This window comes from Schistocerca cancellata, chromosome 6 (assembly GCF_023864275.1).
Source record: "Schistocerca cancellata isolate TAMUIC-IGC-003103 chromosome 6, iqSchCanc2.1, whole genome shotgun sequence".
Taxonomy (NCBI): domain Eukaryota; kingdom Metazoa; phylum Arthropoda; class Insecta; order Orthoptera; family Acrididae; genus Schistocerca; species Schistocerca cancellata.
The window spans coordinates 269389336-269406130 of record NC_064631.1 but is presented as its reverse complement, the minus strand read 5'-3'; the positions used below and the strand labels follow the sequence as shown (position 1 = coordinate 269406130).

At 39.7% G+C, this 16795-nt stretch overlaps 1 protein-coding gene across 1 annotated transcript in view; it reads left to right on the top strand.

Annotated features, from left to right (window-relative positions):
* The window catches only part of LOC126191219 (cilia- and flagella-associated protein 91-like), a 356082-nt gene extending 347768 nt beyond the window's left edge, over positions 1–8314 (top strand). Inside the window, exon 15 of the mRNA XM_049932021.1 lies at positions 7545–8314. Within this exon, the coding sequence (XP_049787978.1) occupies positions 7545–7615 (71 nt within the window). The 3' untranslated portion in view covers positions 7616–8314. The remainder of the gene's footprint in view (positions 1–7544) is intronic.
* The last annotated feature ends 8481 nt before the right edge of the window (positions 8315–16795 follow it).

Here is a 16795-nt window from a genome sequence, read left to right as displayed (position 1 = left end):
TATCTGAACACTTAGAGATTTGAACTGTTCAGTTTCACTAATCACATGCCTATTCTGTGAAATTAAAATGCCAAGTTTTGTTGAATTGTGTGTTAGAAACTGTAAAAACTTAGTCTTACTGTGATTTAACGTTAGTTTATTTTCTACAAGCGAGCCAATGTTGCACACACCACATCCTTTCCTACCAAGCTAGTGTCATCAGCAAACAGAAATATTTTAGAGTTACCCGTAATACTAGAGGGTATATCTTTTATATCAATAAGGAACAGGAGTGGCCCCAACACTAGTCCCTGGGGCACCCCCCACTTGACTGTACCCCACTCAGACCCAACATCACAGCCATTCTCAACATTATGAATAATGTGACCTTTTGCTGTCTGTTGCTAAAGTAAGAGGTGAACCAGTTGTGAGCTACTCCTCGTATTCCATAATGGTCCAACTTCTGGAGCAATATTTTGTGATCAATGCAACCAAATGCCTTAGTTAAATCAAAAAAATGCCAAGCATTCGAAACCTTTTGTTTAACCCATCCAGTACCTCACAGAGAAAAGAGAATATAGCACTTTCAGTTGTTAAATGACTTCTAAAGCCAAACTGCACATTTGACAGCAAATTGTGTGATATCAAATGATCAATTATCCAAGACATACACAGCCTTTTAAATAACTTATGCAAACAATGATGGCATAGATATAGGTCTAAAATTATCCTCATTATCCCTTTCCCCCCTTTTTATAGAGCGGCTTTAGTACTGAGTACTTTAATTGTTCAGGAAACTGAGCATTCCTAAAGGAAAAATTACGAATATGGCTAATTACAGGGCTAACATGTGCAGCAAAGTACTTTAATATTCTGCTAGGCACTCCATCATAAACCCCAGTATTGACAATCTGGAAACAAATTTGACGGTTCCATAAGAATATGTATGTGTACCCCTTCACACTGACAAACTGCCTAGGGGGGAGAAAATATTGTTTGGGATAAACCCTCCAGTGGTAGAGAATGTGACTGAAACTGACCAATTCGAAAACAATGACATTAGCTAATGCAACCTTTCACATTAACCAAGCTAGAAGTCAAATCATCCAAAAGTAAAGCACCCAAACTGGATAATATCTGCTGTCCCATGATCAAGTTCTTGTCTTCAAGGGACAAACATGTTATTACACATCTTAAAGACTTTTTGGAAGGAGTGCGTTAAGATTGCAGATGTGACTCACCGATCATTCAATGTGCCGCCGTGAAATTACGCGCATCCTCTACGTGCGGCGCTGTCTGCCAGCCATGCAGCAGCCACGCCACCTAAGTGGCCAGCCAGCCAGTGGCCGCTAGACTTGGACTCAGTGCTCATTCAAATGTTACCGTGTTCACCTGTCTTGCTTTGTCACCCTGCTCAGTGACTTATATGTGTTGTGTCGTTTTGAAATATATGTGTTCAACTTGATGTTATAACAGCAGATATGAAAAAAATATGCACTGTGCCCATTTTAAAGAAAGAGAAAGACGCATCATCAGCTGATTAATGTAGATTGATATGGTTATTATCCTGCACACACATAACATTTTGGAACATTTGGTTGAAACATGTTTGGATTGGTATGTAGACCATTTTGAATTAGTAGCCAATTTTCAACTTGATTTCCAATGTGGACAGGGCACAACATACATGTTATTGCATCTAGTAGTAGACTTACAGTTGTGTTAGTCCATGAATAAATATTTAATGCATTTTATACAGATTTAAGTCATCCTTATGGCAAAGTCTCTGTACCTACTGTTGCTCAATAACTGAGACACTTGCAGATTCTGCAAAGTTTTGCCTGCAGTGTTCTGTCTCTGTTTCAGGTTAGGAGGTTAATACCATTTTCGGATCAGTGCACTATCGGACCGAGGCTGACCAGGATGGGGCTGGCACAAGGATCAGTTCTCTCTTCCTTGTTGTTTAACATTTTCACCAGTGATCTCCAAAATACTTGTCAGGTAGAATTCGTGTATTCCAATATGCTGACAGTCTCTGAATTTATGCTTTTGATGCTTCCTTGGAGGCCATTAAAAATAACTTGAGTGGAACAATACATCACTTTGGACACTGGTTACAGAACAGATGTACCATTTTACCTAGTAAGTTGGCAGTTGGCATATACTCATGATACAGATTCAAAACAATTGAAGCAATATGACAAAGTTCCCTTTTAAAGGATGTGTCAGATACCTGGGCCTTCCTATAGGTTTGGTCCCACCATATAGCCCATGTCAAATGCTCTGAATATACTTCGTGCCAAGATGCAAACTACTTGCGGTATGGATCCTGTAATAGCTCTACATATGTTTTGTGCACTGATGTCCCCTCAACTAGATTACACCTGCACGCTGTATGGTACATCCTCCAGCCAGGAGATGCAGATATTCGACAGATATCAATACAATGCATTACGATTGTGTGTAGGGCTCTTTGGATCTAACCTGACGAATGAACTATTAGCTGAAATAATGGAATCACTCTTATCAGAACATAAACAACACCTCAGCAGAAAATTTATTCTGAAACACCTACAATGCTTGGGGCATGTGGTGACAAAAAAATTGTGACCTTACAGTGTGATGCTACAGCAGCCATTAATGGATCCATAAGTCAACACCATCACTTGTGAAGGCATTTTCAACACGTGGCAAGTACCAGAATATCATTCAAAGAATGTGATTACTACCCTACTATGAGTAAGAGAACAAACATATCAGCCTGGCAGTATACTGATGCATTAATATAGACTACTCTGGAAACCCACTAATCAATAACAGTAATTTAGAAAGCCTTTTTGAAGAATGGGCATGTTCCACTTGTGTGTATACCAACAGATCTAAATACAAATATCCCATTGGCTGTGCCTATGTGTACATTAAAAATAAAAAGAATTAACTATTTCACCTACAAAAAGAAGCATCAATTTACAAGGACAAACTCGTAGCCATTGAAGAGGCATTAGCTTATGGCATGACCATAGCATCTATCCATATTGTAATGCTTAGAGACTCGCTTGCCACGATGCAAACACTGTCCTCAATTGGTAAGGACAAAGGGAGTTGTTATTTAAGATACTAAATAGCTGCTGCTGTATCACAACACCATTATGGAGGTAACACTTGTGTGGATCAAGGGCTAAGCTGGGATTCTGGGTAATGAGATAGCTGACCAGTTTGTAAAAAATGTGACAATGATTTGTGTTAAGAGTGATGCATCCCAATGTATAATTTCATTGCAGTAGTTAAGAGACATGGCCAGAAATGAATGGAACAAGGTGTGGGAGACCTTAAATCTGCACAAAGGCACCTAGTACACATAAATCTACCTGGGCTTTGAAGGCCTAATGGTATGCTGAAGAGTGGGTTGTGAAATGCAACTCTGCTGATATAAGTAATGAGAGATAGTCCATGAGAATCGTTGCCAGGTTGAAATTCAACCATGGCTGGCACCAAAAACACCTTTATAGATTCCACTAGTGCCACAACCTTATTGCAACTGTGGGTAGCTCCTTGTCATTAATCACATCCAATGACAAAAGCACTGTGAAAACAAGAGCAGTGTGGTCTATGTGTGGCCCAAACAAGTTAAAAGAAATGGTCAATGACTTGTACATCTTTATGATTAATTTTACGAATGATTCATGGAACATGGTGCTAACCAATTAATTAATCCCTTATCAATGAACCGAACTCTTCCACTTGCATTATCTACAAAAGAGTCTATGTGATCATTTCATTTCATATCCTTACAAACTGACTTAGCGAGGTGGCACAGTGGTTAGCACTCTGGGCTTGCATTTGGGAGGACGACAGTTCAAACCCATGTCCAGCCACCCACATTTAGGTTTTCTGTGATTTTCCAAAACTGCTCCAGGAAAATGCCGGGATGGTTCCTTTGAAAGGACATGGCCAATTTCCTTCCACATCTTGACACAATCCAAGCTTGTGCTCTGTCTCTAATGACCTCAATGTAAACGAGACATTAAACCCAATCTCCCTTCCTTCTGCAAATTGTTATACTAACGGATTTGGTTCAGTTGATTGATTGTAATTGTGACTTGCTGACATTGTAGTCATAGGATACTGTGGTGTGCAATTTCTGAACATTTAAATCAAGTTGCCAGTCTTTGCATCACTTTGAAACCTTATCCAGATTTGACTGACTATCTGTGAAACTTTTTTCAGACAGTGCTTCATTACATACAACTGTGTCATCTGCAAAAATCTGAGATTACTAGTAATATCGTCGTGGCCGTTAATATACATCATTAACAGCTAGGACCTCGGGACACACGAGACTCTCCATCCCAGATAAAATGCTGTGCCCTCCCTGCCAAGAAAACCTCAATCCAATCACAAATTTTACTTGATATCCCATATTTCCTATTTATTTATATGTATATTATGTACATATTTTTATGCAAGTGAGATACTAGAATGTGCAATGAGTTAAAGAATATATAACTGTAGGTTACATAGAACATAGGGCAACAGCCTTGCCGCACTGGATACACCGGTTCCCGTGAGATCACCAAAGTTAAGCACTGTCGGGCATGGTCGGCACTTGGATGGGTGACCATCCAGGCCGCCATGCGCTGTACCATTTTTCGGGGTGCACTCAGCCTCGTGATGCCAATTGAGTAGCTACTTGACCAAATAGTAGCGGCTTCAGTGAAGAATACCATCATAACAACCGGGAGAGCAGTGTGCTGACCCCACGCCCCTATCTGCATCCTCCATTGAGGATTACACGACGGTCGGATGGTCCCGGTGGGCCGTTCGTGGCCTGAAGATGGAGTGCTTAGGTTACATAGAACATAGTACAGCTAATTTACAAAAACAGTTTGAGAGAACATAACAACATGAAACAATCAAAAGAGAAGCAAAGTTAAAAGAATCATACAAGCTTTGACACATGTTGCACAATACAGAATAAAAAAACAGTAAAAATGTATGCATAAAGTCTATATGTTCCTACTAAAATTTTATCTACTGAATAAAAAGTGTTATCAACTAAATACATCTTTCTTTTACCTCTGAGTAATGCTCTGTTAATATGTAGGCCACTGATTTAATTTGGCAATCAGTTTAATATTTTAATACTGGAATACTGTACAATTCTTTGAACAGTAAACCAGAAGTGGTACTGGTTGAGATCTTTTTCAGAAGTCAAGGAATATTGTGCCTATCTGACTGCCCTGATCCATGGCTGTCAGCAAGTCATATGCAAGTGAGAAAACCTCAAGTTGGGTTTTGCAGGACTAATGTTTTCAAAACACATGCTGGTTGGCACACAAAAGGTCATTCTCTTTGAGATACATTGTTATGTCTGAGCTCAAAATATGTTCTAAGATTCTACGTTCTAAGATTCTACAACAAATGGATGTCAAGGACAATGGACAGTAGTTTTGAGCATCACTGCTGCTACCCTTCTGTAGACAAATGTGACCTATACACTCTTCCAGTTCTGAAGGACTGACATTGTGTTATAGTTGAAACAACAGGGTGTAACTCTGCCACAAATTCTGTACAGAATCTGCCTGGAATTCCAATGGACCCTGGAACTTTGTTCAGTTTTATAGATTTCAGTTATTTCTTAATACCTATCACTCAATTTCGCAGTGGTAAGAGAATCAGACTGGGGCAATACACCTGGGTTTTCCTTTGTAAACGAACATTTGAAAACAGCGTTCAGAATTCCTTAGTTTGTTTCTCTGTCCTCAGTTTTAGTTGCTGTGTCATCCATGAGTGTCTCCACACTAACTTTGGTGACACTAACAGCCTTTATATATGACTAGATCTTTTTGGATTTTTGAAAGATCTTTCAATAACATTCTTCTACAGAAGTGTTCAAAGTCTTCAAACATTGCCCACTTGAGAGCTGAACATCTTTTATTTATCATTTCTCTGTCTATAGCCATAAGCCATGTATGGAAGTGAAACAGGGACGATAAATAGTTTGGACAAGAAGAGAATAGAAGCTTTTGAAATGTAGTGCTACAGAAGAATGCTGAAGATTAGATAGGTAGATCTCATAACTAATGAGGAGGTATTGAATAGAATTGAGGAGAAGAGGATTTTGTAGCACAACTTGACTAGAAGAAAGGATCGGTTGGTAGGACATGTTCTGTGGCATGATGGGATCACCAATTTAGTATTGGAGGGCAGCATGGAGGGTAAAAATCGTAGAGGGAGACCAATAGATGAATACACTAAGCAGATTCAGAAGCATGAAGGCTGCAGTACGTACTGGGAGATGAAGCAGCTTGCACAGGATAGAGTAGCATGCAGAGCTGCATCAAACCAGTCTCAGGACTGAAGACCACAACAACGACAACAGCCACATGCTTTGTTTCACACCTATTGTACACTAGTCTCTGATTCTTTAGAAGTTTTTACACAGTGCCTGCATACCATGAATGTCAATGGTATTATTTTTCCTATGAATGGTCAACTATTCTTCTAAACTTGAACCACAGTTCTTCTACATGCTCCTGCTCAGAACGAAATGTTTCAAGTTCCTTCTTGAGACATAACATTGCTGCCACTTTGTCTAGTTTACTGAACATAATAATCTCTTTTATTTCTACTTTTTCTGTTGCGTTTTGTATCTTGGTAATCATTGTTGCTAGAACTGCCCTTTGTCACTGGTACCAGTTTCAACGTGACATCCTGAAAAAGTTCAGGTCTATTTGTTGCCATTAGATACAATACATTTCCATTTTGAGAGGGTTTCTATACTATCTGTTCTACGAAGTTTTCACAAAAGCCATTTAGTAGTGTTCTGGATCATGCCCACCATTTTCAAAACTCTAATTATATCAGTTACCTGTGGGGAGGTTAAAGTCTCCTCCAATGATGAAGAGTGGTTGAGGACCTGAATACTAGTGCACTGAGATTTTCTTTGAAGTTTTTTCTTAAGTTTTGGGGATGAGCCTAGAGTCCAATGGAAAGATCCAATGCTGTGAGAAAAAGTTCAGAATTTGCCACTGCACAGTGCATAAACAAATATACCCTGTTTGATCATTACATTTCTCACAGGAAAGTTTACAATTTAATTTGTGACAGGATGCTCATAAATTATGATTCAGTATACACCAAAAGTGATCTATACTTTTCCTACATAATTTTGATTGAGAAATAACTTAATATACGCACTACTGTCTTTTGTAAGAGATCATTATTTGAAAGTGTGGAGTGATCTTAGGGTAACATTCTGCAACCACACTCTCCACAAGTCTGCATAAGGTGAAATTTTTGAGTTTGTACCTATCACATCTACAAGTACTCAAACAAAAGTACAAAGTACAAAACAAAGGAGAAGGTTTGATTAATTTCTTTTATCAGTTGAAATGATGCTTATCCTCACACTTTTAATTTACAGTGCCAAAAGACTAAACATTTTGCAAAGTATTTTTCATGGATTAAGGATTTATGAATAACCATGTATGTTCTGCTGTATCTTCAACAAGAAACTTTTCGTTTGTTTCCAAAAACTAAGAGCTTCTTTTGCCTTGTTTCAGAAGAGGTCAAGACAGAAGAAGAGGGGACAGTTCTACAGGACAACTGTGAACACTGTGATACAACTGATTAAGATGATGCACTGCAAACTATGAACAAGTCGTTATATCTAAATTCAACTGTCAAAAAGAAAGGTTGTTGCTGAACAAAGAAAGAATTCACATCCTCTTTCTCAGTACAAAACTGTATTCCAGATAGGAATTCATCTTTAATTAGGGTGAAACATGGGTATTATATTGCTTTTCCTCAATGGGTCTTGTTAGACATGAACACTGTTTGTTGAAGGAAAAGTATCAAATGACCACTCACAGTGAACTCCACCAGTTTCTGCATTAGGGATAATATTTAAGGATTTTAATTCTTTGCATTACAACAGTATGAATAATGAAATAATTTTAAAATGGTTTACAAAAATAACCTTTGCTATCATAATAAGCAACAAATACAAGAAGACATTGTCAAAAAGTAAAAAAATCAGTTGCTTTAAGAAGTTGGTTTCACTTTGGGATATAATTTTAAAACTGACCTTTGTTATTGTAGTAAGCAAAGAACACAAGAAGAAAGAGGCAAAAAGTAAACAGTCCAGTGCTTTAAGGAGGAGGTTTCACTTTGGGCAAACAGGTTTCAGCCACCTATCATTTCATCTGATATATTTAAAAGCAATTTGTCATTTTTCCTAGACAGAATCCCACACCTCAAAACATGCATGAACTCATAATACCTAAAACAAATTATAGCCGTAAATACCAAGCAAAAATAGGCCTAAAATTAAAATAAAATCATATCAAAAGTACATACTGTCCCAGTGGTTTCATTCTGAATCCATTCATACAACCAGTAGTACAAACTCAAATTTATGGTACAACTACTTTAGATATAGTTACTTTCAATGTGATTAGCCTCTGCAGTATGACCACTGTTTCTTTGAATGCTTTAAGTGACTGCTACATTGATAGAAGTACCTCAGTGTACCACTAGATGTCTCTGTCTTGTAGTAGCATCGGTGGTTTCCTGCTAATGGGACTGGTATTTGAAAAACAGTTGAATAAAATGGTGGTCTGAGGCAGAAACCACTGGGGCTCGAAGGGATAAAGGTGTCAAGAGAATCAGTATTTGGACTGCTATTACATACTGCTTCTGCATCATGTTCTACTAAATACACCTTGACTTGCGCTTGTGGTGAATTTCTTGCATAGTTATTGAAGAGTCTTGTTGTCCTCCCTCTCATCTCTTTGCTAGAAGAAAAGTTTAGTTTCAGAAGCTAGAGTTTTAGTTAAATTTTCTTCACCTCTATATCCATTTCCACTTTTACAGTGCTAGATTTTCCCCCATAGCTTTGAAAGATTGTAGCTTTGTTTCCCATTTACACTGGTCAATTTAACCAGATAAAAATCACAAGTGATAAGAAAAAAAACATGACTGCCATGAAAGTTGAGTGTGGTTGTATACACATTCACCTTACAAACCAGTGGCACTGGAAATCCAAATTCATCATAACAGATGACTGCATACTTTTATAGGGCAATAATTGTTGCTGTAAGAACGAGACAAGACAGCTATGGTAGCTAACAGACAAACTGATAGAGGTTTAAGGTAAGTCGGATCAAACTGACACAGAGGTAGTCAGATGGTTAAATGTCCATAAGTCTATTATTCATAGACTGTGGAAACAATTTCTAAACAGAGTGTACAGGTCTTTCAGCCAGTCTTACATTCTGTTCATTTAAATGTAGCTTTGAGCACATCATAGTTCAAGGGCCATACTGAAAGCTGTGAGCAACCAATTATTGAAATTCCAGTTCCAGCGACATAGCAAAAGCAACTGAAGACTTTACATCACACTTTGCCATATTGTGATACAATTAGCATTTATCATCTGACCACAGTTCTTCCAAAATGGCCAACATCAGTGTTTCATTTCGACAGTATGCTTTTTAAAGAGAGAAAATGTGACACTGAAATTCACTTCAGTCTTAAACATGTCTATGGCAATGTCTGTATGGATGTCAGCAGTGTTAAGAGTCGTGTGAAACATTTCAAATGTAAAAACGCAAGTGTCCAAGATGATCCTCATAGTGGTTGGCCTTGAACTGCCTCTGCAGAGTGCAGCAAGAAAAGATTCTGATTGATTTTCTTGAATGTGGACAAACCATAAATGCTGCCCATTATATCCTACACTTTTGAAGCTCCATCAATAAACACCCTGAAAAGAAGATCATCCTGCAACAAGATAATGCACACTCTCACACTGCTTGTGCCACTGTGGAGAAAATCAGGAAATGTGGATTGGAAACTCTTCCACATTCTCCCTAGAGTACCTGCTTGACACTCTCGAATGACCATCTTTTTGGTTCTGTTGAGGAACAGATGCAAGATGGTGGAGGATGTTTGACAAGCAGTGCATCAGTGTCTTCAAAATCTTGCAGGGTGTTGGAGAAAATGTGTACAAAGAAATTGAGACTATGTTGAAAAGTGGCAGAAGTATGTAGATTAAGATGATGTATGTGGTTTGTCTAAAAAGCAATGATAATTTTTTTTAATTGTTGCTCATTATTTTCGGTATGCCCCTCATATGTTTCAGAGCCAGGGGCATGACTGATTTCAAGAATGCTAAAAATAAGATAGTCTGTTTAGCTGTCTTAGCTCTGTGCCTGTGCAGCATCAATATATTTTTAATGGCAGGCAATTAAACATAATTTCCTGATGATTGTGTGATGAAGCTTGGAATCAAATAGACGTGGCAACTTGAGGCTGCACATACTACCTGTCCACCAGTAAATAATAAATAGTAGAATCTAAGTTCTGCTGCTTGCTATGAAAGAGGTACTTTAGTAACCCAGGATGCTAACATACCTCTGCCATTCTTTCTGATGCCAACATTAATCGACATATTTTTTTTTTCCATAAATCCCATGATGAGGAAGGGTCTTAAAACTAAAACTGCAGAAGCAGCTAAATTTCCTGTTTTGAAATTTTATCTGTCTATAGTGACAGTTTTTTTTCTACAAAACTTCCAAATTTTGTGACTTTTTTCTTTTCAACAGAGATTACATTTTAGAAATTACAGACCAGTAGTTATACTCACTGATTTGATTTATTACATGTATGTGGAACAGCAACAGCAGTCATTTTCACTGCTTAACATTTCTTTAAGCATCATGTCACCTGATAATAATGCAATTGTTCGGTTCATAGCTCATGGCTTTGATGTGATTCCGTGATGTATACTGATGATTCTGAGTTGTTTATTGTGTGTCACTGTACCTCAAATGCTTATTGTTTATTGTGTGTCACTGTACCTCAAATACTTCATTGAGTGCAAGTCACAATATATAAATTGAAATTGCCTCATTAGCTGTCAGACAAGGCATATTTGAATATTTAAAACTTCCAGAGCAAGAGTCTGGAGGTAATGAAACTAGAAGACATGTAGATACTAGTAGAAGTGATTGTATTCCAAACAGTGTTGAATCAAGTGAAAATAGTTGTGATGTGTGCAGAAAAGCTACACAGATCCATCAAAATAGGCATATCATCAAGAAGGGATGACATTCATTAGAACAGAGGAAGATATAATGACATTTTTGGGCACATCATCATTCAGAAAAGACAGGAAAGAGAAACTTTCACTAATGTCTTTAATGCATCTGGTAGACTACAAAAAGAAAATGATTTATGTCAGGCAACAGGACCAGTGTCATTTGCAAAGCAAAACTTTAACATTCACAGCACTACTGGTTCTCGGCAGCTGTTCATAGGGTTGTTGTTGTTGTGGTCTTCAGTCCTGAGACTGGTTTGATACAGCTCTCCATGCTACTCTATCCTGTGCAAGCTTCTTCATCTCCCAGTACTTACTGCACCCTACATCCTTCTGAATCTGCTTAGTGTATTCATCTCTTGGTCTCCCTCTACGATTTTTACCCTCCACGCTGCCCTCCAATGCTAAATTTGTGATCCCTTGATGCCTCAGAACATGTCCTACCAACCGATCCCTTCTTCTTGTCAAGTTGTGCCACAATCTCCTCTTCTCCCCAATTCTATTCAATACCTCCTCATTAGTTATGTGATCTACCCACCTAATCTTCAGCATTCTTCTGTAGCACCATATTTCGAAAGCACAATATTAAAACATATAAGACTGTCTACAGAGACAGAAGCCTGAAGGAATCTTGGAAATAACAAAATTAAACCATATTTTTGGCATAAATACCAGACGATAGAAAGTACACATAAATTTATTAAGTATGAACAGACTGAACAACAGTTTTACAAAAAGATGTAGAAATGCACATTAATCTCTCATTTCAGATGCAAAATTGACCTTTGCAGGTAGTTTCCCCCTCCCTCAAGTGTGGAGTACCATTGGTAGGTAAAGTTAAGGTTGAAGCAGTGGTACTCAGCCAGGTATGTTGGGATTTGGTGTCTGTGGCTTCCAGATGTAATGGGAATGAGGGGTGCGGTCAGCAGCATCTCTCTGCGATGATGGTGGTGCATTGTTCCCTCCCACTGGGGAAGAGGAAGTGAGTTAAAGACCATCATATAGTGTTTCGATGGTAGAGGTGATGTTCTTTTATGGAAGAGCAAGTCCTTTATCTCTGTTTTGATGCTGAAGCACCCATGCTGCCTTCTGCTTTTGAATGGGAGCTACTGAGGGCATGCTATTCGGAAATATTGTGAATTTGTGGGTATCACACTGTAGCACTTTATGAGTTTCACAGTACAGGAGTTGTAGTGCTGCCTGGATAGTGTTGTCACACAGCATGACATGCCCATGGTCTTTTAGTGCCTTATTGACAAATACTTACTGCACGGTGTGTGCCTGAGGAAGGGTATGTGGAAGTGGGCAATATGTTCTTTCATCCTTGTTGCTAATGCTGGTAGCTTACTGTTGGCCAGAAGCACAGCTTGAGTCAGAAAGTCAGTGAGTAGAACCAGACATTTCATGTAAAATATTTCCACCAACGAAGACTGTAAATCATTGTAGGCAGTACATACACTACGTACTCCCAACAATACTCATGGCAGGGCTTCTGTCCACTCCATGGAATGGCAGATGAGAACAGCCTAAGACTATGGTGCCAATGATCAGTAAGGCTGTTGCATTGAAGATGGTATGCCTTAGTTCAAAGCTGTTGGACGCTGTACAATGTGCATAGTGCTGGTTGGTGGTTATCAGTGTGGGACAGCCAAAAAGTGCGATCAACATCTATAGGAAGGCAATATCAGTTGTTTTGGCTGTCATGTCCACAAGTTAAACTGCCTCAACCTAGCATATCACATTATCTGTGGTTTATAGTATGTAGTAGAAACTGCTTGGTTTTGGTTGTGGTTCCACTGGATCAAGGTGACTATGCTGTAATCTTCCTTTAGGGCTTGATGCAAGTACAAGTCAACTTCCTGCAGTTGGCTTTAATGTTGGACTACACAAAATCTCTGTGACTAATTTGGTGTTAGGGCAGATGGGAAAATATGACAAGCTGTGTAGGGGATCACAATTTAGCTCTGTTGAACTTTAATGAGACTAAGAATCTGTACTTGCTCCACAATTAACCCGGTGTTGCTGTCCATTGAGAATGCTGTTATCTTTTGATCCTTCTTTTGTTTCTACGCTATTTCTATCCAGGCACTCAGGATGTTAATCCAAGACAGAAAGCCAGTAACCTCATTGTTGCCACTATTAACATGGCAGATGTCTGTCGTGAGGAGTGCAATTCCTCCTGAGGTTGCGTATTACGTATACTGCTGGCTGGTAGTCAGAGAATATAGTTATCAGATATCCCTCAATATCCTTTTGGAACTGTTTAACTGCTTGTAACGTGCTGACTGGTAGTACCCAAGATCGAACATATGACAACAGATCATAGAGTACCAACATCGCTATGCCGTAGATGTATGGCTGCTATCCAGCTCAGCTTAAAACCAAGAGCTTTTGGCTCCATATGAAGCATGTGTTGTGTCAAAACGCACGGGTTACATTTGCCCTAACAAGTGCTGAGCATCCTACCCGATAACTAACTTAATAACACCTGGGGGTTACTGGAAATATACGTGTATGATGTGTTAAGAAAAAAAAATATGTTGTAGATGATCTGTGAGCGTCAACAAAATAAAAAAAAGAAAAACTGCAGGTGGTGAGCGTGTACGACGTCGGCGATGTACCAACTCGCCATCGCTGGGTCCATAGATGATGCCTAAGCGACATGCCGCAGCCGGCCGCTGTCTTAGATGACCAACAACATAAATTAATAATTAATTAATTGACAAAAGCTGGCGTGGCACTGTGTGTTTGTTCTTAAAAATGGTTCCTATTGTATGACATAAAGAGTTAGTTAGTTCCCAAGTAGACATCTCACTGACTAAGTGGATATATCGGTGTGTGTCTAGGTCTGATAGTACAGTGGCCCAGTGCGTAGTGTATTGAGGCACCACAGTTGGCGGTTAACGCTTGGGAGAGGGAAAGAAGTTTTGATTGGTAGAACAAGTATTTTAATTTGTTGCGCTTCACGGAGGCAGCGTGACTATTTAGTCTATTAGGCCCCTGTTCATATACGTGGCTGTGACGGTTGTTTCCTCCCAATGCTGAGTAATGGAATGTACAGAGATTCTGTGTGATTTTATGAATAGTCGCTGGTGATACACTGGTTTTGGCAAATTTAGGTGCTCGGACTATCAACTGATTGTCATCTTGTGAACAGTTTCGATCATAAGAAATAGTTTGCTGTGGTAAATCCAGTGAGAGCCTGGTTAGAGAGAGAAGTAGATTTGTAGGTCACGAGTTTTTGCGAACTGATGAAACTGATATCCAGTCTGTGGTGTATGATTAGTGGTCACAGCTCACCCAGAGGTAATTGGGTTGTTAGCTCCTAGTTGGAGTGGTTTGGGAGTGATTGGTGTGTGTATCGAGAAGGTGAAACCTCGAACACATTTTTGTTGTTGTTTTAGTACCATAATCCTACAGCGGACCTAGCATGGGCTCGTACAGACTCAAACTGTTTTTCTGTAGTATAATAGATCGCACCAGTAGTGGAGCTGAGTGGTGAAAATAAAGGAACCATTTTACAAGCAACACCCAGCTAAACAAAAACTTGATTAGCCAAACTGATGAGTGGCCGAATTAATGTTAGGGAACTTAGCGGGTCGCGTATTGTCAATGCCTGAATGCCTGAAGAGGTTCAGATTTGTGTAAAATTGTTATTTAAAGTGGCGGTGGCACCTAAGTTGTTGTTGTTGTTGTTGTTGTTGTTGTTGTTGTCGTCGTCGTCGTCCTCCCCCCCTCCCCCCCCCCCCCCCCCCGCCCCGCCCACCAACGATTTTTGTTGAATGACTGCCCGAATTGAGGTTTTACTGGCGTCTCATATAATGAACAATTGTGCTGAACGTGATGGGTGTGCCAAGGTAATGGTGCTGTGAGGGCAATCTTTGATAGTGTCAAACACATGTTGCCAAGGTCCACTGCAGAGGTTCTTAACCCCAAGTATTTTTACCTGCCAAGACATTAATTAGAGGTGGCAGGCTTGAATCTTTATAACTTAAGGAATGTGATTATCATTCCAAGAAATCTCCAAAATTCATGAAATATTGTTGAATGTGATATTTGCTGAGTTCTGTATGTTCTTGTCTGGATCTGATTCTGTCCCGTGTCACTGAATGGCCCAGGAATGTTATATTTGTATTCCAAATTTCTCCAGCATGTTGAAGACCAGGCATAAGTGCTCTTTGTGCTGCTCATGTGAAGAGAAGAAAATCAGTATATCATTTAAACAAGGGAAGCAGAATGGAAGGTGACTAAGGACACCATCAATGAAATACTGGCATGCTTTGGCAGCATTTTTTAATGCAAATGGCATGTGCAGAAATTTGTATAGTCCAAAAGGAGTAATGATGATGGTTTTTGGTGTCACCACAATCTGTAGGTGGCCTTTCACAATGAGTAACAGTAAGAAGGCAAGTAAAAACCAGCAAGTGGGCTTGGATATCTGTTGGTTGCTATCTGGGTATTCATTTCCCAGTAATCACTGCATATACTGTGTGTGCTGTCCTTTTTAGGTACCAAATGGATTGGTGAGACCATGCACTGTCCATTGTTTGCATGATACCAGAATTTCACAGTTCTTCAATAGCTGCTTTAATGACACATAACTTTGCTGGCACTAGATACTTGTCTTTGTGAAACACAGGTAGTCATGAACAAGCATTTATTCTGTGGGCAGTATTGTTCGTAATGCTATGTTGTGTAAGAAATTAGGAAACAAAAGACAAAGTACTTGTAACACAGGGAGGAAGTGGTCATTCATTGACATCACTGTCACTAGAATGTAACTGCTCCGTACTGCCTTTCAAAGTCCATGGTTGGAGTGAGTAGGGATGGTCACTGACATTTGTAAATGTTTTGAAGCGCAATGTTATGTGACAGTTTTACATCCTGTCTAGCCCCTGTGTTCAAATGGCTCTAAACACTATGGGACTTAACATCAGAGGTCATCAGTCCCCTAGACTTAGAAGTACTTAAACCTAATTAACCTAAGGACATCACACACATCCATGCCTGAGGCAGGATTCGAACCTGCGACCATAGCAGCAACATGGTTCCGGACTGAAGTACCTAGAACCGCTCGGCCACAGCGGCCGGCTAGCCCCTGTGTCCACAGAGTTCAGTTCCTAGCAATGATTTAGTTTCTTGTGCAGGTAAATAAATTCTTTCAAGGTGTGGGTTCCTGTAGTCATGTCCTAGTTCATGAACCACGGGCAATGTATGAGTGGCCAAGTAAGTGGTCCCGACAATCGGGATACCAGTTACTTTGGAATAAGGGTGGGCATCTCGGACATATTCTGAGTCATGGTCACCTTTGTGCTCATACGGCAAAGACTACCAAATCCACCGGTTAGTCCCTCAACCGTTAGGGGTAAAACTCAATGGGACTCGGGGCAAGTAAGGCTAGCAACCTGCTTCCCTAGCACAATCAGAGCAAAATGCCTCGGACCTTTGGAGGTGACAGAGTCCCCCCTCTAACTGACAAACCAGGGACTCCTAAGATATGACTTGGCAAACAAATAGTCATGAGATGGGGAGCTATTAATATCAATGGGGGCTACTCTGGGAAGAAGGTAGAGCTGGCAGAGGCTGTAAGTAAGATGGGGCTGGACGTTTTAGCTGATAGTGACATTCGGGTAAGGGGTGAGAAAGAAGAGGAAGTGGGAGAATACAAGGTCTACCTGTCAGGAGTCAGAGCAGGAATAGCACAATGGGGTGTAG